General features: G+C 38.9%; 1 protein-coding gene across 4 annotated transcripts in view; it reads right to left on the reverse strand.

Moving 5' to 3' along the window:
* Positions 1–19,802, reverse strand: part of LOC137638531 (uncharacterized) — a 77,218-nt gene extending 57,416 nt beyond the window's left edge. For all 4 annotated transcript variants that reach the window (XM_068370658.1, XM_068370659.1, XM_068370657.1 and 1 more), the window contains exons 1-2: positions 19,710–19,802; positions 14,655–14,817 (exon numbers count right to left, since the gene is read on the reverse strand). In XM_068370658.1, coding sequence (XP_068226759.1) covers positions 14,655–14,786 — 132 coding nt within the window. In that variant the 5' untranslated portion in view covers positions 14,787–14,817; positions 19,710–19,802. The remainder of the gene's footprint in view (positions 1–14,654; positions 14,818–19,709) is intronic.
* Between the last annotated feature and the right edge of the window lie 5,627 nt (positions 19,803–25,429).

Consider the following 25,429-nt stretch of genomic DNA (forward strand, 5'->3'; position numbering starts at 1 on the left):
CCGAGACTGTCTAGACCGTCTGGGTTGTGCAGTCAACACCCTACCGGGTTGCTGAGGTTGACGCACTGCGTCAAAACAAGTCACCTCTGCTGGTTGTTGAACGTCCTGAACGTCAACAACCACCTCCGAGCGTCGCTTAACGTCAACGTGCGGCTGGCAACCCACACTGGGTCGCATCGGTGGAGGAACCACCTCAACTGGCAGACGCGAGTAGGTTACCTCAGCGTCAACAGGGCGCACAACCGACCGGTTGGAAGGTTGTTGGCCAGAAGGTTCGGTAGCAACCTTCTCCGCATTAAAGTCCTCTATCAAGGACGCAAGCTTGGACTGCATGTCTTGCAGCAAAGCCCATTTAGGGTCTACGGGAGCAGGTGCGGCAACAGACGGGGTTAGCGACTGAGGAGGTACCGCTTACCATCCCTGAAAGCCTTGTTATGCATGACATAATTGTACAGCAAAACTTCAAAGGCTCGAAAACAGCTGTGAAGTTGACCTGTAAAAAACTTGGAGCGTCTCCTGGCCAGGCGCCAGGGAGAGTCTACGAGAATTGAGAAGTCTATTTGGGCAGAGGCATGAACTCCCAAGCCGAGAACTTCTCTCGTGTCATATCAGACTCTCGCTCTATAAACCAGTTTAAAAGAAGGGAAAGCAAAGGCTGTATCCCCCAAACTCCTCCTGGTGAAAAACCAGTCGCCTAGCCAACGTAAAGCTCTCTAGGAGAGCGAGAGAGCACTAGCTTAAAAACAACGGCTTCGAAGTAGCTAGGCCTAGTGTAAGCTCTGACGTTTAGGCGAACGAGGAGCAGCAGTTACAAAAAGATCCGGACAAAGATCCTTAAAAAAATCATCATGATTTAATTAAAGTCCATAGGGGGCTAAGCAGCTTTAGGCTCCTCTCCATCTGACAGAGTCCTCAAGGAAATATCAGTAGGAGGGGGAACAGCAACTTCCTCATCTACAGGAACCTTGTCCGATAAAAGCTGAGTCTCAAGCAAGGGAGAGACCTACCGTGGTGGCAATGCTTTAAAAGCAGAGTCCACACTCACTGGTGCATGAGTAGCGGACCAGAACGCAACGTCATGTAACTGCTTGACAGTCTGTGAACTGTCAACAACTGAACTGTCAACCACAACAGGTGCGTGAGGACGCACAGCGTCCACTCGAGACTGCTTTGACTGCCTAGACTGAGCAGTCAAAACAACTCTAGAATGCGGAGGTTGACGCACAACGTCAAAACAAGTCAACTCCGATTGTTAGTGAACGCCTTGAACGTCAACAGGAGCATCAGCCAGTGGCCTAACGTCCAAATGCGGCTGAAAAACCACACGAGACCGCATCGAGTGTGGTTCTCAACAACCTGACTGACGTGACTAAGCTACGCCAACGTCAACAGTAAGCACAAAGGAACGTTAGGTTGGCTGAAAGCCAGGATATCGATGAGATAAACGGCTAGACTCAACGGACTAATCGGCAGAATAGTCTTCCATAAGGGAGGCAAGCATATACTGCATGTCTTGCCATACAACCCATTAAGGATCAACGGAAATGGTTGTGGTAAGAGACGAGGGTAACGTCTGTGACCGCAACACTTTGCCAACAAAAAAAGACTCTCGGAGTCTGTGTTACGCTTTTGTTAGGCGGCGAGCAGTTATCCGATGACTGCATAGGGTCAGAACTGTCCTAATGGTTGTAACCAGGACGCTGGACCTGTCCTGAAAGGACTGACTTTCGCTTAAGGGCTTCGAAACCTTGTGACAGGTTTCTTATGCAAAAAGCCTTCGGATGACGAGGAGAAACAACGTCTCTCTCGTCTTATGGTAGGGGAGATCTTGGTAAGATACACCCGATACCATAGAGGGAAAACGTCTGTTCGTTGATCAAGGCCTCTCGAACCCATAAGTCGTTTGACATTACTTCTCCCCTGGGCTTGGGAGCATGCAAGAGGTCCCGGACTAGGTGAACGACAGGCACGAACAGACGAACCCTCGGACGCAACACTGTAACACTTTGCGCATATCACTTTATCACTTCGATTTTCTGTTTTGCACTTATTTCACTGAAATCGAAACTTTTACTGATTTCTACCTGAAGCACGCAATTCTACCCTTCATCAAAAGGTAGTAATTGCGAAATCAGTCGTATAATGCAAGCTCATTAATACCAGCAAAAAACAGAAAACATATTTTAAGATAAAAAAATCAGTGGCTGGGAAAGAGACTAAACACTAGTTCATATAACTACGTTTTCAATCTCTCACCGCACATAGCCTGGGGACGAGAATAAAAAACTAAAAACGTTTTATCCTTCCTCCCCGTACAGCGACTAGGGACGAGAGTAACTCGAGAACAACGTTACCCGCTTGAACGGAACGTTTTCTCTCCTCTCTCTCCCTCCGTCTCTATCTCTCTCTCTCTTTCTCTCTTGATTTCGCACCCAAGAGAAGAGCCCAATTATATTTCGTCAAAAAAACATGTTATTTGACTAAAGGAAAAAACTGAAAGGTTTTTCAAATAAAAAGTTCCTTTAAAATAGAATTTAAAACATTTAAGCTAAGAAAGAATGAACAAAACGTCAGAATCGATTTACTCTTACTGCAAAGTGAAACCGTGATACACTCTCTCTCTATCGTAACGATAGAGCGCATGTTGAACGTCCTGAACGTCAACAACTGCGTAGCATAAAAAAACTAAACGTTAGTTCATCTTTGAAAACAGTACGAAGATTATCAAAGAAATTCTTTCATAAAATATTACATTTAAAAAGTTTTAAATCCTTAGCTCTTTAAAATCTAATTACGATATAAATGGCTCAACGTTGATTAACTTCGGTTTCCAAGTTAGGACCGCCTACTCTCAGGAAAAGTCGCATATAAACAAAACATTAAAATTTATTTTTATATGTTTATAATAAATGGAAAGTTAATCGAGGAGGCCTAATAAAGGCGGAGATATATAAAATATATAGAGGAAAATCTATAACGTGATAAGATAATACTAAAAGCCTAAACACACTTCCATCTAAGGGAAGGGTCGGCCATTTAAAAGTGAAAGAAAGTCCATACTCTCTTTGTCACCATAATTAAATCTATCCAAAGCGAGTTCAAGATTTAAGATGAAGATAAAACACCTGCATAGCGAAAGCTCAAAACTAGAATATAGTACTTCACCAAATAGATGTGAAAAACTCCAGTTTAGCAACAGCGAGTAAAGTACGTCTTGTCGACACCTCGACAGAGAGAAAATTGAGTCTTTGTTTACATTGAGAGCTGGGTATCTGGTCGACAGATGGCGCTGTTGGGCACACCCGCAACCTGTGTAGTGATCGCTGGCGAGTTTTTCCGTAGAGTTGTCTGTCGAGCAACAGAGTTGCAGCTATATAATCACCGGCTAAGTTAAATATTGAAAATTTACTTTGTTTGCATGAATCTTTACAAATTTCATAAGCTAATATCTCTAACCACCTGATACATTGGGCACTACAAAAAGAAAATTGTAGAAGTCTGGATTTAGAGAAGTTACTTCTACAACACATTTCATCAGGAGACTCGCCACTTCAAGTTGAAGAATGAAAGATTTGTTGAGGTTGTTTAGGTAAAAAGGGATGGGTAACGGACAACCCCCAAAAGGAAGATCCTTTGCTGGACAAAGGTGATAACTTTTATTGAGGCCAATAATCTCTAGTGTGATAATCTATCTCGAAAGCAATAACTTCCCTTCTCTGTACAGATTGAGCAGTGGCAACTGGATCTGCTTTTATGTAACTATGGTAAAGCTTCTGTACTTTACATAAAAATATAAATTTCAAAAGTAAACTGTATTTTTCCTTGCTAAAAAAATCTGGGGCCTTTAAAATAGGGAACATCTTCAATGGAAGTGGAACGACTGTTGGATTAATGAGGGAGTCAAAAGGCAATCAGTTCAGGTGAGTAATCCTGCCTACTTTCCTGTCAGATTCTTCACTTTTGACCTAAGTTCAGGACTGAGAGGGATTGTTTTAAAGGTCACACATGAATGGCAGAGGCAAGGGGCAAGACAATTAGTCCATGGGCCAGAAAGGGAAACCCTCCCCCCCCCTAGGGAATTTTCACGACCCCCTTAGTTTTCTTCCTTAGGGTGTCCTTTATGCATATCCGGGTGTTTCCAAACATATAAACGTGGCAAAAATGCAAAATTATCACTTTTTGTACAAACCGCACGCCAAATTTTCACATTTTCAGCCGCACTTACTTTGTGTCGCTTTATTGGCTCTAACTTCCTTAATATCCAAACTAAGTGAAAATTTTTGGTACCAACATAATGCTAAGACCAAGTGCTACAAAATGGTATATAATTATGTCCATAAATAATTATTATTACGTATTCCAGGGCCATTATTGTACCCCCTACCCTTAATTTTTGTTCGAAAATGGGCACCTGTAACTAGTTGCTACTGATACTGATGAAATTGTTGAGGCATTTGGTTACATTTCTATATTTGATTTTGTACATAATCTTATTTAGAATATTGCATATCAGTTTCGTTCACTAATTTCCCAAAATATATGAATTAAGTGACAATAATCAATTCATTGTATAATGGCCACATATTTTTATCGAAACCTACTTTGTAGGGAACGCTTCGTAATGTCTTCTGTAAATCGTGACATATCTGCATTATTTTGGTGCCAATCAAATGTTTGGAGCATATACAACTAAGCTTGATGATGTAAAGTTAATCTGTTACTAATATCCATTATCTAAATTGCTGATACATATCCCCCACCCCTTAAAAACAGGCTAAGTTTCAATTGAAGGAACTTTGTTCTACCCTCATCCTCCCTATCATCTCTACTTTCTGGTACCAAATAGCAACAAAACAATTTATCTTTTTGATTTATTACACAAAAGAGTATTTTACTAACATTTAAAGAATGAGATGCTTTGAAAAGAATTATACTGCTTGGACATTATTCACTGTAAAGTGGCCACCACATACTTTTATCATGAATATGCATTCACAAACATAGTAAATATGACTAAAACTATAAATGTAGGATACGACCTGTTGCAGTGTGTCTGACTTTCATATCTAACAGGTGTCATTCACTGAGACAATCAAGAAAATAATTGATTAATAGTAAAATAAGATAAATGTAACCAAAATAAATGTCATTTATAACTCAAACTGATAACTAATAACAACAAGTAAATGGTGAAGAGCTTGGAAGTCTAAATCAATGTTTGAAATCAACGAAGTTATGTTCATATAAATATCATTATATGTGGAGTATGATGTCTTAGTTGGTGCCTCTTTGTCACTGGCAACAGACTACAGAAAAAACTAGCTTGACAATTTACACATTGCGTTCATGATTCTTCATCATAAATGATGTCAGCTACATTGTTAATGTCAATATCCTCTGTATCCAAATCGTCATCGCTGTCGGGTTCTCTGTCTGGCATGATATCAATGAGTTCCTGTGGCAGTATATCACCTTTGACCCAGTCAATCTGCAGCTGTCCTGAGTCATCAAGTTTCCAGCCTTTGCCTACTGGACTTGGTATGTCTGGATATGGCACACTGGACGTATTCCAAACATATGCTTGGTAGTTGCATCTGAGGATATGCATGTGCAATGATGACCTGCATGGTGGTAGCAAGCTCAGATCAATACCATCACAACTGGACAAGGTTTGGCCTTTCTTGGGCTGGAATTTTTGTCTAAACATATCATAGCGCAGCTTGTTTATGTCTTTGTAGTTGGCCTTACCATACATACAGCAGACAAACTGTTCAAGTTCACTGAATGTTTCTTCAGAAAGTTCAGCAGTGGTTACGAGAGAGATTAATGCTGAATGGTATTCAGGATGGGCATCAAGTGTCTTCTTTGGTGTAAGTTTACCTCGGCGAACGAAGGCACTTGTTGTATCGCATCCTGTGAATGCATGAAAAGAGTACATGAGTTTACAGTAATCTGTACCATGTTTGCTAATAACAGCTCTCACATCAATTAGTCTTCTCTTATTTGAAACGCCAGTATCAAATAACACAGACGGATCGATATCTTGAGAAAACTTCAACAGCAATAGGAAGACATCAGTATCTGGTGAACGGACTACAATCACCTTTTCTGTACCAAATGATTTGGCAGCATGGATGCAATGCAGAATGATCCGAGTATCTGCTTCCTCCTGTGAAGAAAATAGGTCCTGGACCTGCATGGTCTGAACAGTCAATCCATCCTTACTTGTAAGGAGAGTGCATTCTTCCTTATACACAAAATATGTGTCTGTTGTGTAATCTAGGGCATATTTTTCTGTTTGCCATTCACACAACAAAAGTTTGATCAGTTGTTCTTTGTTTGAGTCATTACTCATGAAAGATTTCCAGTCACGAGGTACTTTTGTACTTGCACCTTTGATCAAAAATGTTTGTGATTCACCACGACGCGATCGCTCATAGCTCTTTATGGAATTCTCCTTGTATGTGTCTGTAACAAAGTCTACTCTTGGTACCTTTGGCAACTGCTCAAACACCTTGCTTGCAAGTTCCTCAAAGGTAGTAGGCAGGCCAATCAGAGCTTGCAAAATTGCATTGCCATCTGTGATGTACACTGTTTTTTCTACCTTTGGTGCATCAGGAGCTGCAACACCAGTCTCCAGTACATGTAACAATTTTGCTTTGTCTGTCTTCACAGGATGACCATCGGCAGTTGAAAGTGCCCAGGGTATTGGTGCTAATGGGTAGCTTAGTGTCTTCTCCAGGCTGATGCTGTGCTCTTCAGAAAGCATCACCAGCTGTCCAAAGAGGTTTCTTTCAGCTTTAATCTGAATTTGTTTGTTAGTCGCACTTGTAACCTTCTTGACTTGGCTTAAAGAGGCAAATGTGCTCAGTTTGTTTCTTGGGATGGGTTGGTGGAAACTAACTAACTTGCTCTGTAGTCTTTGTGTTATGAACTCACTGAATGCCTCTTCTCCAACTGCATCAGCGCTCAACAAGTCAGCTTCAATTTTTGAAGTTGCTGGTGCTCCAGAAGACAAACAGAATAATTTATCCTTGACATCAATCTGAAAAGGGTTCACAAATCCCTTAATTGCTTCAAGAAGAGACTGGACGTCTGACTCTGATTTAGCAATTTGTGACTTTCTGATTTCCTTGTGTGTATCAAGCTCTGTGGAACTCATGTCTGCCATTTCATATGTCGCTTCCATAAATGTAGCTCTGGCATGGCGGGTGATGCACCACCTGTTGTAGGCTGCAGGGTTCCTACTAAAGCCGATGATTCCACAATGTGATTTTGCATGCCTATTGATGGTCTCTTCAATTGTGAGGTCCACTGGATTCCGTGTAGATGGAACATCTGATCGGGAAACGCTGAAACCATTTTTCCGCAACAATTCCTCAGCACCAGGGTGGGTGTGTGACAAGTTCATCAATGAGAAAAGGTACACTGGAACATACCGTGCATAGTTATGATGGTTGTAGGCAAAAAATGCTGGGCACATGTCCCATAATGAGGCTATGTGTAGATCAAGATCATTCAACTTTGTTGCCCTAGCAAATCGCAAGAGCAACGCCACTTTGTCCATATAGTTTATCCATAAACAAGCTGTTTTGCCAAGTTCTCCATGTCTCACTTGCTCTTTGAAAATACAGTACTGCTGATATAGCTCTTTAAAGCAGTCACTTGCACGGAGGTCATTCAAACCAGATTGAGAAGGTGACTGAATGAGGGTCTTAAGTTGTTCATGTAAGCTGGCATTTAATGAACTTCCATTTGCACTCTTGGCATAAAAGGCATCAAGCAGGAGCCGTTCTAGGGACTCGTACATCAATTTGTGAACTCTCATTGCACGGTTGTAATGTTTGCCCCTCAACATTTGATCAATCGATCCACTTGCACATACACCAGCCTCAATGATGATGTCCTCAAAGCCTGTGCCGGACATCATCTTCCCGATGACTCCAAGGTATGAGCAGATTGTATGAAATACCCCAATCCTTACAAGAACACCACTGTATTCTCGTGGGTTTTGCCACATGATAGAATAAGCTTTCATTGCTACAGCTAGATCAAAAGTTACGATAGTGACCTCCTGCTGCACATCCTTTGTGGCCTGCTGGCATAGTCGGAGTATGTGCTGAACTGTGGCATTATCAGTAATTGCCCTATGTACTGGCACCATGTAATCAACTGTAGACTGAGCACAGGCTTCAACATAATCACCTTTTCCAGTCAGTGACAACCATCCAGCCCAGCCAGGAACACTTTGTTCATTAGATTTGTACAATCTTGCAATAGTCCAAGCAAAGTCTGATTCTTGGATTCATGAAATGAAACTGGTGTTGTCACAGATACATGTTCCACTCTCAAATTAGGCTCAGTCCTACTCCTTATGAAACCAGGTGGCAGTTCTTTATCCTCATAGCAAATTGACCTGTCTTTATTACTCTTCCCTGACTGCTGAGGTGGCTGCTCCCTGTTCATGTCACAACTTGCACTGCTAGATGTCTCCTGAATGACAATACCATGTGCTACATGTGTTGTTCCAGCCCCTGATGGTGTTTCTTCAGACAGGTCGAAGTTGTCCCAGCTGAAATGGAGAACTACATTATTCTTACAGGATGATATGGTTGCGGGAAGTAAGGATTCCTGTGTGTTGATTTGGTTACATATGGCAGTTTCTAGCTCCATCACTTGGGAATATGACTGACAGTGACCGAAATGATTCAGCAGTGTAATGAGCTCAGCACTTCCTGTCATATGTCTCAACGTTATTCCAAGAAGAACATGTTTAGGCATTTTCCATTCTCCTCGACTCATAGCATAACATACATCTTGAGCACATGATTCAACCATTCTCTCCATCTTTGATGAAATATCTTTAAATGGTCTCCCACATAGAAGCTGCGACAAAAAGTTAATCAGGATTGGTGGTGGTTTGTTTTCTATGGACATCAACTGCGCTGCTGTAGGTGGCCATGGCAGTACGGCTGCATTCCTTTTGGCATCCATTAGTTGTCGCCTGAGCATCATAGCTGGTTCCTGGAGAAACCTTTCCTCAGAGGCGGCCATCTCAAATGCTGCCTCTACTGCTTGTCCAACTGGTAAGAGATCAGAATACATAAGTTCACTTCGGTAGTTGGGTGCCCAAAATTTAACCTTGTGACTAAAATATTTCTCCAACTTATTCTTGAGTTTATAGGTTTTGTAGTTTGGATTGTAAGTTGATGGATGATGTTCTTGTAAATATAGCAAATATTTCTCTTTCAACATTGTCACACGTTCTACGTTGCACCCCTTGATTATATGTTCTTCAACATACTCACAGATGTAGGTAGGTAGTAGGTTGGCCAAGGCACCAGCCGCCCGTTGAAATACTACCGCCAGAGAGTTATGGGGTCCTTTGACTGGCCAGACAGTACTACGTTGGATCCTTCTCTTTGGTTACGGTTCTTTCTCTTTGCCTACACATACGCCGAATAGTCTGGCCTATTCTTAACAGATTCTCCTCTGTCCTCACACACCTGACAACACTGAGGTTACTAAACAATTCTTCTTCGCTCAAGGGGTTAACTACTGCACTGTATTTGTTCTGTGGCTACTTTCCTCTTAGTAAGGGTAGAAGAGACTCTTTAGCTATGGTAAGCAGCTCTTCTAGGAGAAGGACACTCCAAAATCAAACCATTGTTCTCTAGTCTTGGGTAGTGCCATAGCCTCTGTACCATGGTCTTCCACTTTCTTGGGTTAGAGTTCTCTTGCTTGAGGGTACAATCAGGCACACTATTCTATTTAATTTCTCTTCCTCTTGTTTTGTTAAAGTTTTCATAGTTTATATAGGAAATATTTATTTTAATGTTACTCTTCTTAAAGTGTTTTATTTTTCCTTCTTTCCTTTCCTTACTGGGCTATTTTCCCTGTTGGGGCCCCTGGGCTTGTAGCATTTTGCTTTTCCAGCTGGGGTTGTGGCTTGGCAAGTAATAATAATAATAATAATAATGTAGGAGAATGCTTCGCTATGGGCAGCTAAATGTTCAACAGCACTCTGATCCGGCTCTTTATTAACATTTCGCTCCTGCTTACGAGTGTAATCTCTGCGACAAGAATTATGATAATGTGCCTCTCGTGCTCGCAAGTCACAGCCTTCAATCTTTCCAAGTAATGTGTAGTTATTTTTATGTTTTGCAGCCTGTAGTATTGACTCAGCTGCAGTTTCTGTAACACACTTTCTTGGAAACTCTGACACCCTTGTCTCGTTTTCTGTTTTTTCCACAGAACAGGCACTGATCTGAAGGAAATAAAATTGATGAGGATGATACTCGCTTTCGATTTGAAGTTGAAGGCCCTTCGTCATCTTCAACTGGATGTTGTCGTTTTCTACTTTTGATATGACCAACATTTGTAAACTTTTGATAACACTTCCTGTGTATTCCATGGGTATTTGCATTCAGTGTCTCTGGAACTTCTTCACAGATTTCGTCCATCCTCACATTAGCATCAGCACTAGCTTTGCGGAGCTGCACTGATTCCTTGATCTTTTCAAAGCTCACATCAGTCAGTTTTCGAACAATTTTGTCAGTTTTCTGTTCAGAAAAATGTATAATGCAAGTCCTTTTGGCACACTCTGAAGAGGTTTTTTTCCTCTGGCTTTTCTTTTTCCGTAAACTAACTGGACGTTCTGCCATGCTGACTAATTATTACCAGTTGATATTGGATCCTTTGCCTGAAATGAAAATGCATCATAGTTTAAGCACAGAACCAATTTCAGAAAGCTGGAGAATATATTGTTATCCATTGACACCAAAATGATACAGTTATGTAACAATTTACAGAAGTTACGGGGAAAAGTGGGTATTGCTGATAATACGTGGCCATTATACAATGAATTGATTATTGCCACTTAATTAATATATTTTGGGAAATTAGTGAACGAAACTGATATGCAATATTCTAAATAAGATTATGTACAAAATCAAATACAGAAATGTAACCAAATGCCTCAACAATTTCATCAGTATCAGTAGCAACTAGTTACAGGTGCCCATTTTCGAACAAAAATTAAGGGTAGGGGGTACAATAGTGGCCCTGGAATACGTAATAATCATTAATTATGGACATACTTATATACCATTGTGTAGCACTTGGTCTTAGCATTATGTTGGTACCAAAAATTTTCACTTAGTTTGGATATTAAGGACGTTAGAGCCAATAAAGCGACACAAAGTAAGTGCGGCTGAAAATGTGAAAATTTGGCGTGCGGTTTGTACAAAAAGTGATGATTTTGCATTTTTGCCACGTTTATATGTTTGGAAACACCCGGATATACTTAAAGGATACCCTAAGGAAGAAAACTAGGGGGGTCGTGAAAATTCCCTAGGGGGGGGGGAGGGTTTCACTTTCTGGCCCATGGACTAAATGTCCTAGACTGAACATACTCTCCATCAAGCTAGTACCAGAGAGGGTCAAGCAAGGGCGGTTGATGACACAGTGGATAGACCTATAGGTCTTCCCAAAACCCACTTTCCTAGCTCACAAGGATGGCAAGGTTTCAGACACTACGCAAAATTATCAAGTCCCATCTAACAGACTGCAGGGCAGAGACATTTCCAGTAGGCTACTTAAATTTTACCATTCAAGGACAGATTTGTATATCGTATCATGTGCAAGCCTTTATTTCTTATAAATAGGGAGACTCACTTATTGGTATTAAGAAATAGCTCTAGAACTGAACTTCTGTGGTTGGTTAATTTTCTTCCCTGGAATATGCCAGTCTCCCTGGTCCTTTAAGGAAGCGAGGAAAATGATTCCAGCAACCTCCTATCAGCCCATCACAGGGATGCGAGGGCTGAAAAGGTCTGGCCTATACTTGGTCATGTACCTGGTACTCAATCAATGAAGGAATTTTTTTTCCTTTTACAGAAATTAAATACCTGACATATGATGATCAATGAGTTTGGTATTCATCCCAACATCCTCCCTCAGTTAAGGAAAAAGGGGGAAGAACTATTTACAGACCTAGTTTAATAGGAAAGGTGCTCAGAGGTGGTGTCGCTTAACAGCATCAATGTCAGATTCAACACAACAGTACAACCTCATCATCAACAGGGGAGGGAAGGAAAGAGGAAGCAGAAGAGCCATTCATTCCAACTATCATTCAGACTTACATTGACACATTACCAAAGATGAGATGCGTTTTATCCTGTAAGGGACCCAGGCTGGCCACACAATTACTTCAGTAGCCATCAGAGAGCCAAGAATAGAAGTATCAAAAGGCTTGTGAGTATACCCACTTACACAAATGGCAGTCAAGATTGTTTGGCTCTTTCAAACTCCTGCCCTCATCACCTGGCAAACTGCTAGATTATCTTGGAAGGTCAATGTGGGACCAATACCCAATTTGGTGGCTTCTCCTCCGAGCTGGTACCTCAATTCCCTCAATGGTAGAATCATAAGCTAATCTTATCTTACAAAGCCAGAACAAGAGTGTACTCTCCGACACCTCTCTTGTTGGTTCAGCCAGTGCTAAGGAAGTGGCCGAGACCCAGGCCCTAAGATGCAGAGCCCTTTAGGGGCACAAAAGCACCTCCTCCTGATTACCACCTGACGCTTCAAGGAGAAAAGATAAAGGTGTCTTGCACTTGAGGGTCATTTGCTGACAGATTAGGGGTTATGGGCACAAATTTGTGTACAATACTAAAGGAGACCGCCTTCCAACACACGTACCTAAGGCTATCTAAAAGACAGTTTTGATAGTTAGATCTATGTATGACCTTGTCATAGGCTTATACTGTAGGGGGTAAATGCAAGAGACGAGAACACAATTCACATCCCCTCAAGGGGCCTGAGGTCCACGGGTGGGCAAGACTGCTCGAAGCTACTCCTGAGTATAGACAGCTCCCATGTGGAGGAGAGGTCTACGCCCTTCAGTTGGAAAACTGTGCTTAAAGCCGAATGGTACCCTATCACAGCCATTACTGAGAGCTGCTTCTCTCAGCGAAGATAAAGTCTACAATCTGCATCATCAGTGCTCCAACTTAAGAAGTACACCTACAGAGGACCATCGTAGGTACTCATACATTTGTGCAGTCCCTCACAAAAAGCCTTTGGCTTGCAGGAGATATTAGGGTGCAATTGACTTCCCTGATAGATGGTACCTTTGAAAGTGCAGCTGAAAAAGATGCAGGTTCCAAGGGGGTAGTTCTCTCTGGACCTCAACTTGAAGTGCTGACAGAGTGCGATACTGCTTGGCTTGTGCCCTTCTGGGAGTAACCAGGGTCATCTTGAGACCTGGCATCAACACTTAGTTGATTTTCCAGCAAACCAGGCTGAATGGGGGAAATACATGGATGTCCAGATGATCCAAAAGGTGTTGAGAGCATCCTTGAGCACAGCTCATGGGTCTGGAACAGGGGAACAGAACACCAGGAGTTTTCTGTTTAGCATGTGACAAATAGATTGATTAACAGTAAGCCACACAAGGGAAGAAGCCTTTCTTCTAGGCAGGTGACTGCTAGAACATTACTCTTGTCAGAGATGTATCTGGCTGAAAACTCTACGTGGTATGGCGCCAAGATGTATGCCGACTTTGTCAACTAGCTTGTTGATGTTAGCTACTACGTAGGGGCTGTCCCTCATCAACAATACCGCATTCCTCCTCAGATGTCCTTGGAGAGTTTGCTGCAAAGCACTAGAAATCAAATACGTTGATGAGTAGATGCCTTTCTTCTGCCGACCACACACCTGATGCAACCAGGACACCCAGGTGTGTGCCCCACTCCCGAAATCAGTTGCATGTCTGGAAGTGGGAAATTAAGGGAGACTCCCTTTTTGAGTTTTTTTTGTCCAGCCACCAGGTAAAATCGCCCTGTATCCAATATCTAAGGTAGAATCACCCTGTACCTCTGGTAAAATTGTCCTGTAACACAGGAAAAATATCCCTTGTCCCACTGCATTAGCTTTTTCATAATTCTGACCATTCTTCTCATTTAAGCTTCCCAGACAGTACCATCCTGTTCGTCATACTAGGTATGCAGTTAATTCTAATAGCCATGCCTTCTCCATGATAGGACTCAATACCTGTACTACACAGTTGAATTTCCATAATCACAAGAGTTCAGGAGTTGTGTTCCTTAAAATATGCTAAAAAATTCCTCTCAGAATAACCAATGAATCTTTACAAGGACCCTATCGATTGCATAATGGTACCTCTTCACTTAACACAACTAAGAATGAAGATCAAATTTAAGATAGGCCTATACATTTCGGTCTCCCCAAAACTAGCAAAGAATCTCAAAGAACTAGAATTTAAAATGACATGAATAAATAGTTTATAATGCAAACAAAAAAGAACAAAAATACCAAGCACAAGTCTAGCCATGATTATATAGTACAGTAATCTCATGAAATATTTGAGGAAAAAAAAACAGAAACATGAGAGCTGACCAAAGAGTTGTTACCCGCTTGCAGCAAGAAGAAAGCTAAATATGTAAGCAGACGATAGTACTGTAACAGTAGTGACACTGGATGATAAGCAAATGTAACTCAAAGATAGGCAATTCAAAACCAAACATTAACTCTTCTGATTTTTGTTGTTGTTGAAAGCTGCTGTTTGTATTACTGTATACAATACAGTATATACATACATTATGCAGGGTCTTGAAATATAATGACAGTACCTTACTAAGACAGCGTTCATGGGCCTCTTCAGCCTGCTTAAGTACTGAATTTATGGATTTTAGTGCTACTGTGTTGTTGTCTTCCAAGTCACTTTCGGAGCAGCTAAAATCTGATAACACAGGTAGATCCATCGTCTGCAGAAATGTTGATTTCTATACACTTCTGGAAAAGACATAATACAGTTAATTAAAAAGTACATATAATGTAAGTTTAGTTACTAAGTTTACAATAAATATTTTCTTGGAACAAAGTAGAGAAAACCTCCAAAATTTTCAGAATCCATACTCAAGCATATAATCTGATATCTATATCAATTACACCAATGGAGAAGAAACATAAGACACTTACTTATAAGGCAGAGCTTCGTTAGAAGAAAACACTTACAACACTTTTTTTATTTAAAAAGTAAAACAAATCAGATCACTAGTAGAATTGTTACCCCAAGACCTAAAGGTGAGGATTCAGGAGTGACGATTCTATAAATGGGGTTCGTTTTCAACTACCTTAAAAATTATCCCAGAAATAACGATCCATGGGGCTTACGGGCACAGCTCAACATGCACCGCATGCCAGAACGTAGGAGCAGCGATGTAATGTTAATTTTGCGAGTGGAGCGAGCTACGGCGGAGCAAAAATTTCCCCAGGTTATTATTTAAATTTTTAAGAATGTGTAATAAATCTTTAAAAATTTAATTTGTTAAACTCAATAACAATCTTTTATCTTTGTACAAATTATAAACATGGTGATGATTCTACAGGTAAATATACATGTGATATACCTGGGGTGATGATTCTACCTGTAGGATTTTCTTGAGTGACTATTCTACAGGTGGAGATTCTGGGGTTACAATTCTCCAGGTGATCCAACAGATCTATATGCACTACATATCAGAAAATAGAGTGGAGTTTCAATTACACGTACATAATAAAGACTTCAACTCAGCCACAGTATACCATTCACTCTTACATTACAGTACCGTATAGTAAGATTTCCGACCACTGTAAATGATTTTATGATTCCAGATCTTCGTAAACCAGCGTAAGGTTCTTGATTGCGGTAATCAATTGTATGGTTCCTGATCACAGAAAATGATCATAAAGTTCCCAATTACAGTAAGAAATGATAGGGTTCCCTATCGTGGTAACGAATCATAAATTCATAAATTTCTATTGGGAAATGCCAATTGTGGAGAAAAAACGTTAGGCAACCTGTTTGCAGGGCACAAGGATGCTTCAGAGATTGTGAAGGTAAAACAGTTCATCCTTTGCTTAAAGTAGAGTAGATGGCTCTATACTCACTTTCCAAAGGAAAATGCAATCATTTGTGCTTCTGTGTTTGACAGTAAGCATAGTAACGAGACACAATTTGACCCCATTCCTGCTATTCTGAAGTTAAATTGACTAATCTAGTAAATTTATTTAATAAAAAGAGATAGATAAGGATACTGTATCATTACTTATGTAATATTGTAAACTAAGAAAGCTTTAAAAAAATTTCTTTCAGTAAATATATTTGGCAACCAATGTACACAAGTGAGGTATTGCATTTAATTACTAGCGAAACTGAAATTTGTTATAAGAAATAGACGTGTGCTGGCTAGTTTGGGATTTTTCTTTATATGTTTAATGGGGGCTGGCGTATAATAACTTACATATCAGTCGATTAAAATGTGAAGTCTGTCTTCACTTTCTGGGGCATAATAACTTACGTATCTGTCAATTAAAATGCAAAATCTATCACTCACTTTCTTTGGCATAATAACTTACTTATCGGTCAATTAAAATGTGAAGACTATCTCTCACTTCCAGTCCATTGTTTACATCTGGGAGACTGATGTCGAGTTACTGCGCAAGCGTTGCTTGCATTCACTTTGGCCAGCTTTGTTTTTTGTATGACGTAATCATTACCTGGCTTTTTTAACCAATTAGAAGCTTCCAAATATTTAGCACAAATTCCCGGGATGTTGTTCTACAACAGCCATCTTTTTTCCACCCCTCCCTTCAGTTTGAGTTAAACCACCATCACATAAAGACATCTTCAAGAGGGAACTTAAGGGAAGTACAATCTATTTTGAAGTTTAGTGTAATTTCATCTATGTCTGCAATTAATTAGGATGGAAATGCTCTGCGTTCAGTGTATAGCTATTGTTACCCATGTGTAAGTATTACCGCTTGCCAATATATAGGGAGCTTGAAGTTTTTCTTTATCCGCGAGCGAAGCGAGCGCACGGCGGAGCAAAAACCATCAAAAGGATGTGAAGTGAATTCTAGATAGTCATGATACTTTAATTTTCAGCCACTTGCATGAACCATATAGGCCTATTTTTCCAACTGGTTATCTAATGTTTATTATTGCTGCTAGTTAAGGATACGGCTACAAGGTTAGGTTAGGTTAGGTGGTTTGTTAAGGTTATCTGCTGGCCTTGTTTATTGCTAATTCTACATGCGCCATTATTCGTATGTTAAAATGGATTCTTTAATTCATTCCCCATCCAAAGACCCTGGTTTCCCACTGGGGGTCCCCCAAGATTGGAGAGGTTAACAAATAGGGTAAAAATACTGTTCCTCCTCGAAAAAAAAAAAGGTCAGCTTTAGACAAAGCACTAAGCAATTCATCAGAAAACAAAAATATCAAAATTATTAGTGGAAGAGCTACTATATAGAATTACCCTACAATCTTAAAGCTTATAGACCTACGGTATGTGATTTGATGGTAAATCTTTGTGTGTGCCCAAACTAGTAAACTTTAAAACCTCATATTATGCCATCACCAATTGTAGGACACTGTCTTTACACATTGAGTAAAGGCAGTAAAATTGTCTAGGCCTAAGTTGTTGCTTATCAAACTAATATTCATTTATGAACAGCACATGGTTATACTTACAATATATTTACCTGCACACTGTTTGGATATGCTACAATATTCCATGAGTAAGACTGGACTGGATTTAGGACTTTGGGACGAATAGCTTAGCCCTGGGTCCTGTGAGACCATTCAGTATTCCAGTGCAAGTTATGAGAGGTTGGGTAGCAAGAAGGTAGAAAGGAATCAAGAATGCAGATAAAGCAGAGGGATATAAAGCCAGACATCTGGGCACTGAAGGAATGCTGCAAATTACATTAACGCCTACAGTACACAGTTAGGTCCGCTGACAGTAAAATTAATGAGAAGAAACTCGGCATGTTCCCCTTAGTGTCATTTCAAGTAAGAGGGAGGTCAACCCCATTGAAAAAACACCATACGTGGTATTTGTTTACAAGACCACGCTCTCCATTTACTCCCAATTTATGTAGTCCTGAAGCTCTCCTATTCTTGTACAGTAATTAGGAGGTTCTTTAAATGTTGGGAAAGACAAAAATGGCAAGATATGTTGAGCAAGGGGGGAAGGGTTATAAAAAAAAAAAAAAAAAACTCTGTTTCCTCACTCAACGACCTGGAACTGATACTGTCAATATAGGCAACCAAAGAGAAGTTTGTGATGACAACGTACATTTGATAAACTGCATAATCAAAATATGTACTAATTTAAAAATGGAGCAATTACTCAAAAGCTTCACTATTTGTGAATAGTATGATTTAGGGACACTTTTGGGTAATTCCTCAATTTTTTTAATTTAGCATATATTTTGAATATATATCATATGTACGCTGGCAACACGAACTTCTGTTTATTTATGCTGGCATCCCGAACTCTGTTAGGTTGACTATGTTGACGATGTCACTCCCAGGTCGTTTAGTGAGGAAACAAAGCTGGTTTTTTTATGACCCCTCCCCCCTTGCTTAATATATCTTGCCATATTTTGCTTTCCCAGCATTTAAGGAACCGGAGCCTTTGTAAGTGACGGCCAGATCCCGTAGAAAACGGGAATATTCTGAACTGTGGCCGTCGTTCTAAAAACGATTTTGGCGGGAGAAGCTCACTTAAAAAACCCACCTAACCTGTGCTAAAAGCCGTATCCTTACCCAGGGGGGCTTTGCCCCCCCCCCGAACCCCCCCTTACACAACAGTTTCCTTACCTACAAGTACGACGGGAGAAGCTAACTTAAAAAACCCACCTAACCTATGCTAAAAGCCGTGTCCTTACCCAGGGGGGCTGCGCCCCCTCGGACCCCCCTTACACAACATATTTAAGTTCCGTAGACCATTTCCAAACGTTTTTATTCTATACAAGATAACAGTCGGAGCGATAATAAGCAAATTAGGACGCTTGGCCGTAGCGCTACAAACTACCCAAGGAACCTTCTAAGTACTGTACAAAATGAGGAGAGCTGCAGGACTGCATAATTTGGGAGTACTGTAAATGGAGAGCGTGGTCTTGTAAACTAATACCCCCTACATTAGATTAGGAGGGAACATGAAGGTTCCATGTCATCTAATGTTGGAGCACGAGTAAATAATTACCAAATTTACACCAAACTAATTTACCTAGAGGTAACCTGGCTTATGCCCAATGCTATCGTACATTTTAGCATAGGCTACATACCATTGAGTCAACAAGCATAAGAGACAAACAGGCTATTATAATACTGGCCTAGGTCTTCGTGGTACACAGAAGCTTTGTATACTTAAGAAGGGAAAGGATAACACATTCTTACCAAATAGGAGAGAAAGAATACCACATTCTTACCAAAATGAAGGGAAAGAATACCAAATTCTTACCAAAATGAAGGGAAAGAATAACACATTAAAAAACAAAGGGTTAACTGTAGGGTTTTACGATCAGCCGACGGTAGCATAGAAGGCTAGGCCTAAGCATTTAATTAAGACAAAGTTGGAGAATGTGCAGAGGCCAAGAAGCTCACTCAAGATTTAGTTTGGGTGCTTTGAGGTCTTGTTTTAATAGGAATTAATAAATGAGAATAAAGCCCTTAAATAACTACCCAAGAGATATATACGTCCACATCCACAAGACAGTTTCACGTACGATTTGTCTTTACACTTCTTCAGTAAGCCACAAACCTTTGATTTTTTGGATTTTAATACACTGAATAAAATGCTAGACAATGCATAATAATTCCAGAAATAAATAAATAACAGTACAAGGAAACTTACTCAAAATCTCAGCAAAAACTAAACGTCTTTTACAAAACAAACAAGGAGATAACAACTGATCACAGGGTGCCGTTCTCTCAGGGTTGCCAGATTATTCGACTGGATTATCGCACATGAGCCTTAAAATTGTCGTTTCTCAACCAAAATTATCGTACACAGTTTCAAAATAATTATTTACGAGTGACATGATTGACTTATTTCAAAATATTTTAGTATAACTGTTTAATCAAACACACATACATATATGTGTATACATAAGGTATGTATCGTACATCGTACTAGACCTAAAATAATCGTACACGAATAGAAACTTCGTTAAGTACCGATTTGGATTTTGGAAGTTCAGTGGGTAACAATAACGGTGATTGCAGAAACAATTTTTAAAACAAAAGGGAAATTGGAAAATGTCAATACAGTTATTGCCGTAACCATAAAATTAAAAATCTCATGAAGAGATGCTGTCTGTCATAATGATAATAATAATAATAATAATAATAATAATAATAATAATAATAATAATAATAATAATAATAATAATAATAATAATAATAATAATAATAATAATAACAATAATCCTGCTGAGGATGCAGTAGCCAAAGTTATTTCTTTAAGAATGGTGGACACCATTTGCAAATTGCAAGTAAGTATAAAGGTGTCGGATGTATTCATTGCCAAAGATACTTATTGATAAATATGTGTATATGATTTGTAAAACATCGTGTAAAAGAGAATTACTTTCTTTAACAATGTAATTTTATTATTTCAAAGAAAGATAGAATTACACGTGATTGAAGAGAGGATGAGATTGATGCCATAAAATGGAAGGAGTTAGGGTAGGTCCGAGATGATCTTGCCAAACTACAATAACTGTTTGGGATGTTAGATTGAAAATTATTTGAAACTAACTGAATATATCAAGACTTTCAAAAGAAGCTGAACTCTTTCTTGTTTCCTAAATACTTCTGACAATTAACGGAGAATACGCTGTGTGATACTCTTAATAACTAAGAATGTATACGACAAACATGCCTCATAGGTCCTATAGGCCTAGGGCACAGGGTCTCCTTGTGTGGTAGGATCACGAATACAGCCTTTACAATAAAGTAAATAAGTAAGGGTGGGAAAACATAGGGAGATGATGGGATTGAAACCGAAGTAGGTCCTACTGTGGAATGGTGATGGAACTTTGATTAAGTGCCTACCAGGGTGTGTAAGAATATTCCTGGATTGAGTAAGGTTCCAAAGAAACAAGAGAGAAGAATACTGTTCCTGTGTAATGAAGGATAATGGTGACGATATATGTGGTAGCGATTATAGGGACATACCACAACAAGAATTCCTGGCATGATAATAAATATTTCCATAAAGTTATTTTGATTTTTAGGCACATGATAACAGAAAAATCAGTTTTGTTCAACATTGGCCAAGGTTACATCCTGAAGGCTATAGCTGCCAAGGTTTGAAAGTCATTCATTATATTAGCTTTATTTTAAGATTAATTTCATGTTACAATCATTATAGAATTTTAAAATATACTTGATTGAATAGCACAATACCTTAAGAAAGTACCTTACACCCACCACTCACATTATATATATATATATATATATATATATATATATATATATATATATATATATATATATATATATATATATATATATATATATATATATATATATATATATATATATATATATTTATTTATATATATCAGTGGGTACTCAACCGACCATATCCATGTAATTAACCAGTCAATGAAAAAATCAACATAGTATTACTAATCACTATGTATGGCATTTATAGATTATGAGAAAGCTTTTGATTCTGTCAAACCCTCAGCAGTAATGAAAGCCCTTCAAGAACAATGAATATAAAAATCTTACTTTAGAACACAGGAAGTACAGCATTCCTAAAATTACATAAAGATAGTGAGAATATTCTGATTGAGAAAGGAGTTAGACAGGGAGCCTCTCATCTCTTCTAAATTATTCACAGTATGCCTAGAGGCTTTTAAGAATTTGTACTGGGAAAATATAGGAACTAATATTGATGGGAAATACTCTAACAACTTAAGATTTGCAGTTGACATATTTCTGTTTAGTGAATCATATAAGGAATTACAAAATATGACAGATTTGAATAGAAAAAATAGAAATGTAGGGCTGAAAATGAATATGAGTAAATCTAAGATAATATTCAATATAAATACAGAGAGAAAACAATAAAGAGTTTTAGACTAGATATTGAAAATGAATATACGTACTTCGGGCAGACAGTAAATATTTCCCAAGGCCACGAGACCAAAATTAGAAGAAGGCTAAGCATGAGATAGAGAACTTAGAGTAAACAAAACGAGATCATGAAAATAAAATGCCACTTTCTGTAAAAAGAAAAGTATCTAATCAGATTGTCCCACCAGTATTAACTTATGCATCAGAAACTTGTAGCCTTACTAAAGCCTTAGAACATAAGCTTGTTACAACTCAAAGAGCTATGGAAGGAATAAAGATGGGAATAACACTAAGATACAGAAAAAAAGAGAAACATGGATACGAGGGCAAACTAAAGTAGAGGATATTCCAACTATATGTAAGAAAAAGAAATTGACATGGGGAGGACATATAATGAGGATGGCAGATAATAGACGAACACGAATAACAGAATGGGTCCCTAGAGATTGCAAACGAAGCAGGGGAAGGAAAGGAAGACGATTAATTGACAAATTAAAAAAATGTGCTGGTATAGACTGGCAAAGAAAGACCATAAAAAGACGCGTTTGGAAAGACATGTCTAGGACCTTTTTCCTGAAGTGAACTATCAACAACGGCTGTTGATGATGATATATTTGTATATTTGTATACATGTACAGACACAAACATGTATATATCTCTCTCTCTCTCTCTCTATATATATATATATATATATATATATATATATTATATATATATATATATATATATATATATATATATATATATATATATATATATATATGTGTGTGTGTGTGTGTGTGTGTGTGTGTGTGTGAGTAACGATTCATCAATCAAAGGATGAATGTGGCAGTGACATGTTTTCTATATGGATTCATCCTCAAGTTGAGGAACCACTTAATGTATTGCTTTTTCACAAATATAGAAATGATAGAAGTTTTATCTTTTATAGGAACCAAGCAAAACTGTTTATATCTCGTCCACTTTCAAAATTAATCTATACCCAAACTAAGTAAATTCTATTTGCTTCTCCTCGTGTAATTTACCTCATATTTCTCAAGAAATTTCTTTTATACTTCATGTAATTAATAGATAACAGCATCAAAACTCGAGAAAGCTGGTTTAAAGGTCACTCGTGAATGACAGAGGTAAGAGACCGGCAATGCCATTGTTCAGTGGCTATCTTCCTCTTAGTAAGGGTAGAAGAGACTCTTTAGGTATGGTAAGCAACTCTTCTAGGGGAAGGACACTTCAAGATTAAACCATTGTTCTCTAGTCTTGGGTAGTGCCATAGCCTCTGTACCATGGTCTTCCACTGTCTTGGGTTAGAGTTCTCTTGCTTGAGGGTACAGTCGGGCACACTATTCTATTTGGTTTCTCTTTCTATTGTTTTGTTAAAGTTTTCATAGTTTATATAGAAATATTTATTTAGATGAAGTTACTGTTCTTAAGATACTTCATTTTTCCTTGTTTCCTTTCCTCACTGGGCTATTTTCCCTGTTGGGGCCCTTGGGCTTATAGCATTCCTGCTCTTCCAACTAGGGTTGTAGCTTAGCAAGTAATAATAATAATAATAATAATAATAATAATAATGATAATAATAGGACTGATCAGTGCGCAAAGCCCCCTTTCTATCAACCTAGGACCAGGGAGGGCCAGGCAATGGATGCTGGTGACTCAGCAGGTAGACTTATGGCTCCTCTAAAACCCCATCCCCAGCCCACAAGGATGGTGAGGTTGCAGACACTACAAGAAGCTATCGAACTTGAGCGGGCCTCGAACCCTCGCCCAACAGATTAGGACGTAGGGACGTTTCTAATAGGTCATCACAACCCTATATTTTGTACTACAAATGGGGTTTGGTAAAGTGTAGGGAATGTTGGAGGTCTATTGTGTATGTGTAGGAAGTGATTAATTTTGAATAAGATGTCTGGACTCTCTTGCATGTACAGAGTTACCCGGGCACACTATTATTATTATTATTATTATTATTATTATTATTATTATTATTATTATTATCATTGTTGTTGTTGTTGTTGTTGTTGTTGCTGCTGTTATTATTATTATTATTATTATTATTATTATTATCTGTGCATAAGAGAAACAAAAAAGACAAATGAATTGGATGAAACATGGGAAATCCTATTAAATTTATGATAAAAATTACCTACTATATTAGTCTGATCAATTTGAAGTAGAAGCCGCACAGTCCCACTACTTCGTTGATAGAGGTTTTGATATAACAATGACAGATTACTGTTGTCTGGACACTCCAGATAAATTCAAAAGTACTTTTGATCACCGAGGGATGAACTAATTTTGAAAAGTTTTCTCCACCTTACAAGGTAAAATGTCTACACTCCTATCAAAGGTTTAAAGGCCACTCATGAATGGCAGAGCCAATAGACAGTGACAATGCCCAAACTAGAGACAATGCTATAGAGACTGACATATACACAGCATATATATGATCAGCACCCAAGCCCACTTTCCACACAAGCTAGGACCAGAGAGGGCCAGGCAATGGCTGGTGATGACTAGGCAGGTAGACTATAGGCTCCACCCAAAACCCCTATCCTTAGCTCACAAGGATGGTGAGGTTATAGATACTACAAAAAATATTGAGTTTGAGCTCTCCTCGAACCCCAGTCCGGCAGATCACCAAGCAAGGACGTTTCCAATGAGAGAGAGAGAGAGAGAGAGAGAGAGAGAGAGAGAGAGAGAGAGAGAGAGAGAGAGAGAGAGAGAGAGAGAGAGAGAGAGAGAACGTTAACGTGAATGAAAATGAGACTAGTAGGTGAACAATGTTTCTTTGACTGTAAAGAGAGGCAAATTGCTCAGGAACTGGTTCTCACGCGATTAGCCAGAATTTATTAGGTATTTCCGAGAAAGTAAAGCTGCGAACCTCACATCTCGTATATAGCCTTCTTATCTGTGTTGTTTCCGCTGGCCAGCTCATTTTCATTAGTTTGTTCTTTCTGTTTCTTGTTCCCATTCAAATTGTTCTTCATAAATGTATATTTTAAATTTCCGTTTAGTTTGCTATGAAGATTCATTATATTTATAGTAGTTTTTTCATGATTGTAGTTGCTGTTTCTAGCAATAACTTGAAATTCGTACTAATAATGAAATATGTCGTTGATATTTTGTTCTTGCCAATGCCTTCCTGCATCATATTTGACTAAAATATAACAGAAAATAATCAAAGACAATCCCTGTGATTTTTACAACTATCAGAAATCTTTTAAAATCCCGAGGATTTTCATTGCTTACAAAAACTTTGTCACATCTCTTCTAATAGATTTTTTTTTCTTTTTGTTTAATGATAGCTCACCATCTCTGCTCCAGTAAGGTATACTGTCACCCAAAACGATGTTGGATACAGTCTATGCAACCAACCTCTTCTGTCTTTCTTCCAGTGACTAATAAGTCCAAACTATGCAAATAAATTGGTAGCCTAGATACCACTGGGAGAAAGACCAAAGAAGGTAAAGGTGATGTAAAAAG

The sequence above is a fragment of the Palaemon carinicauda genome, chromosome 3, assembly GCF_036898095.1.
Source record: "Palaemon carinicauda isolate YSFRI2023 chromosome 3, ASM3689809v2, whole genome shotgun sequence".
Lineage (NCBI taxonomy): Eukaryota > Metazoa > Arthropoda > Malacostraca > Decapoda > Palaemonidae > Palaemon > Palaemon carinicauda.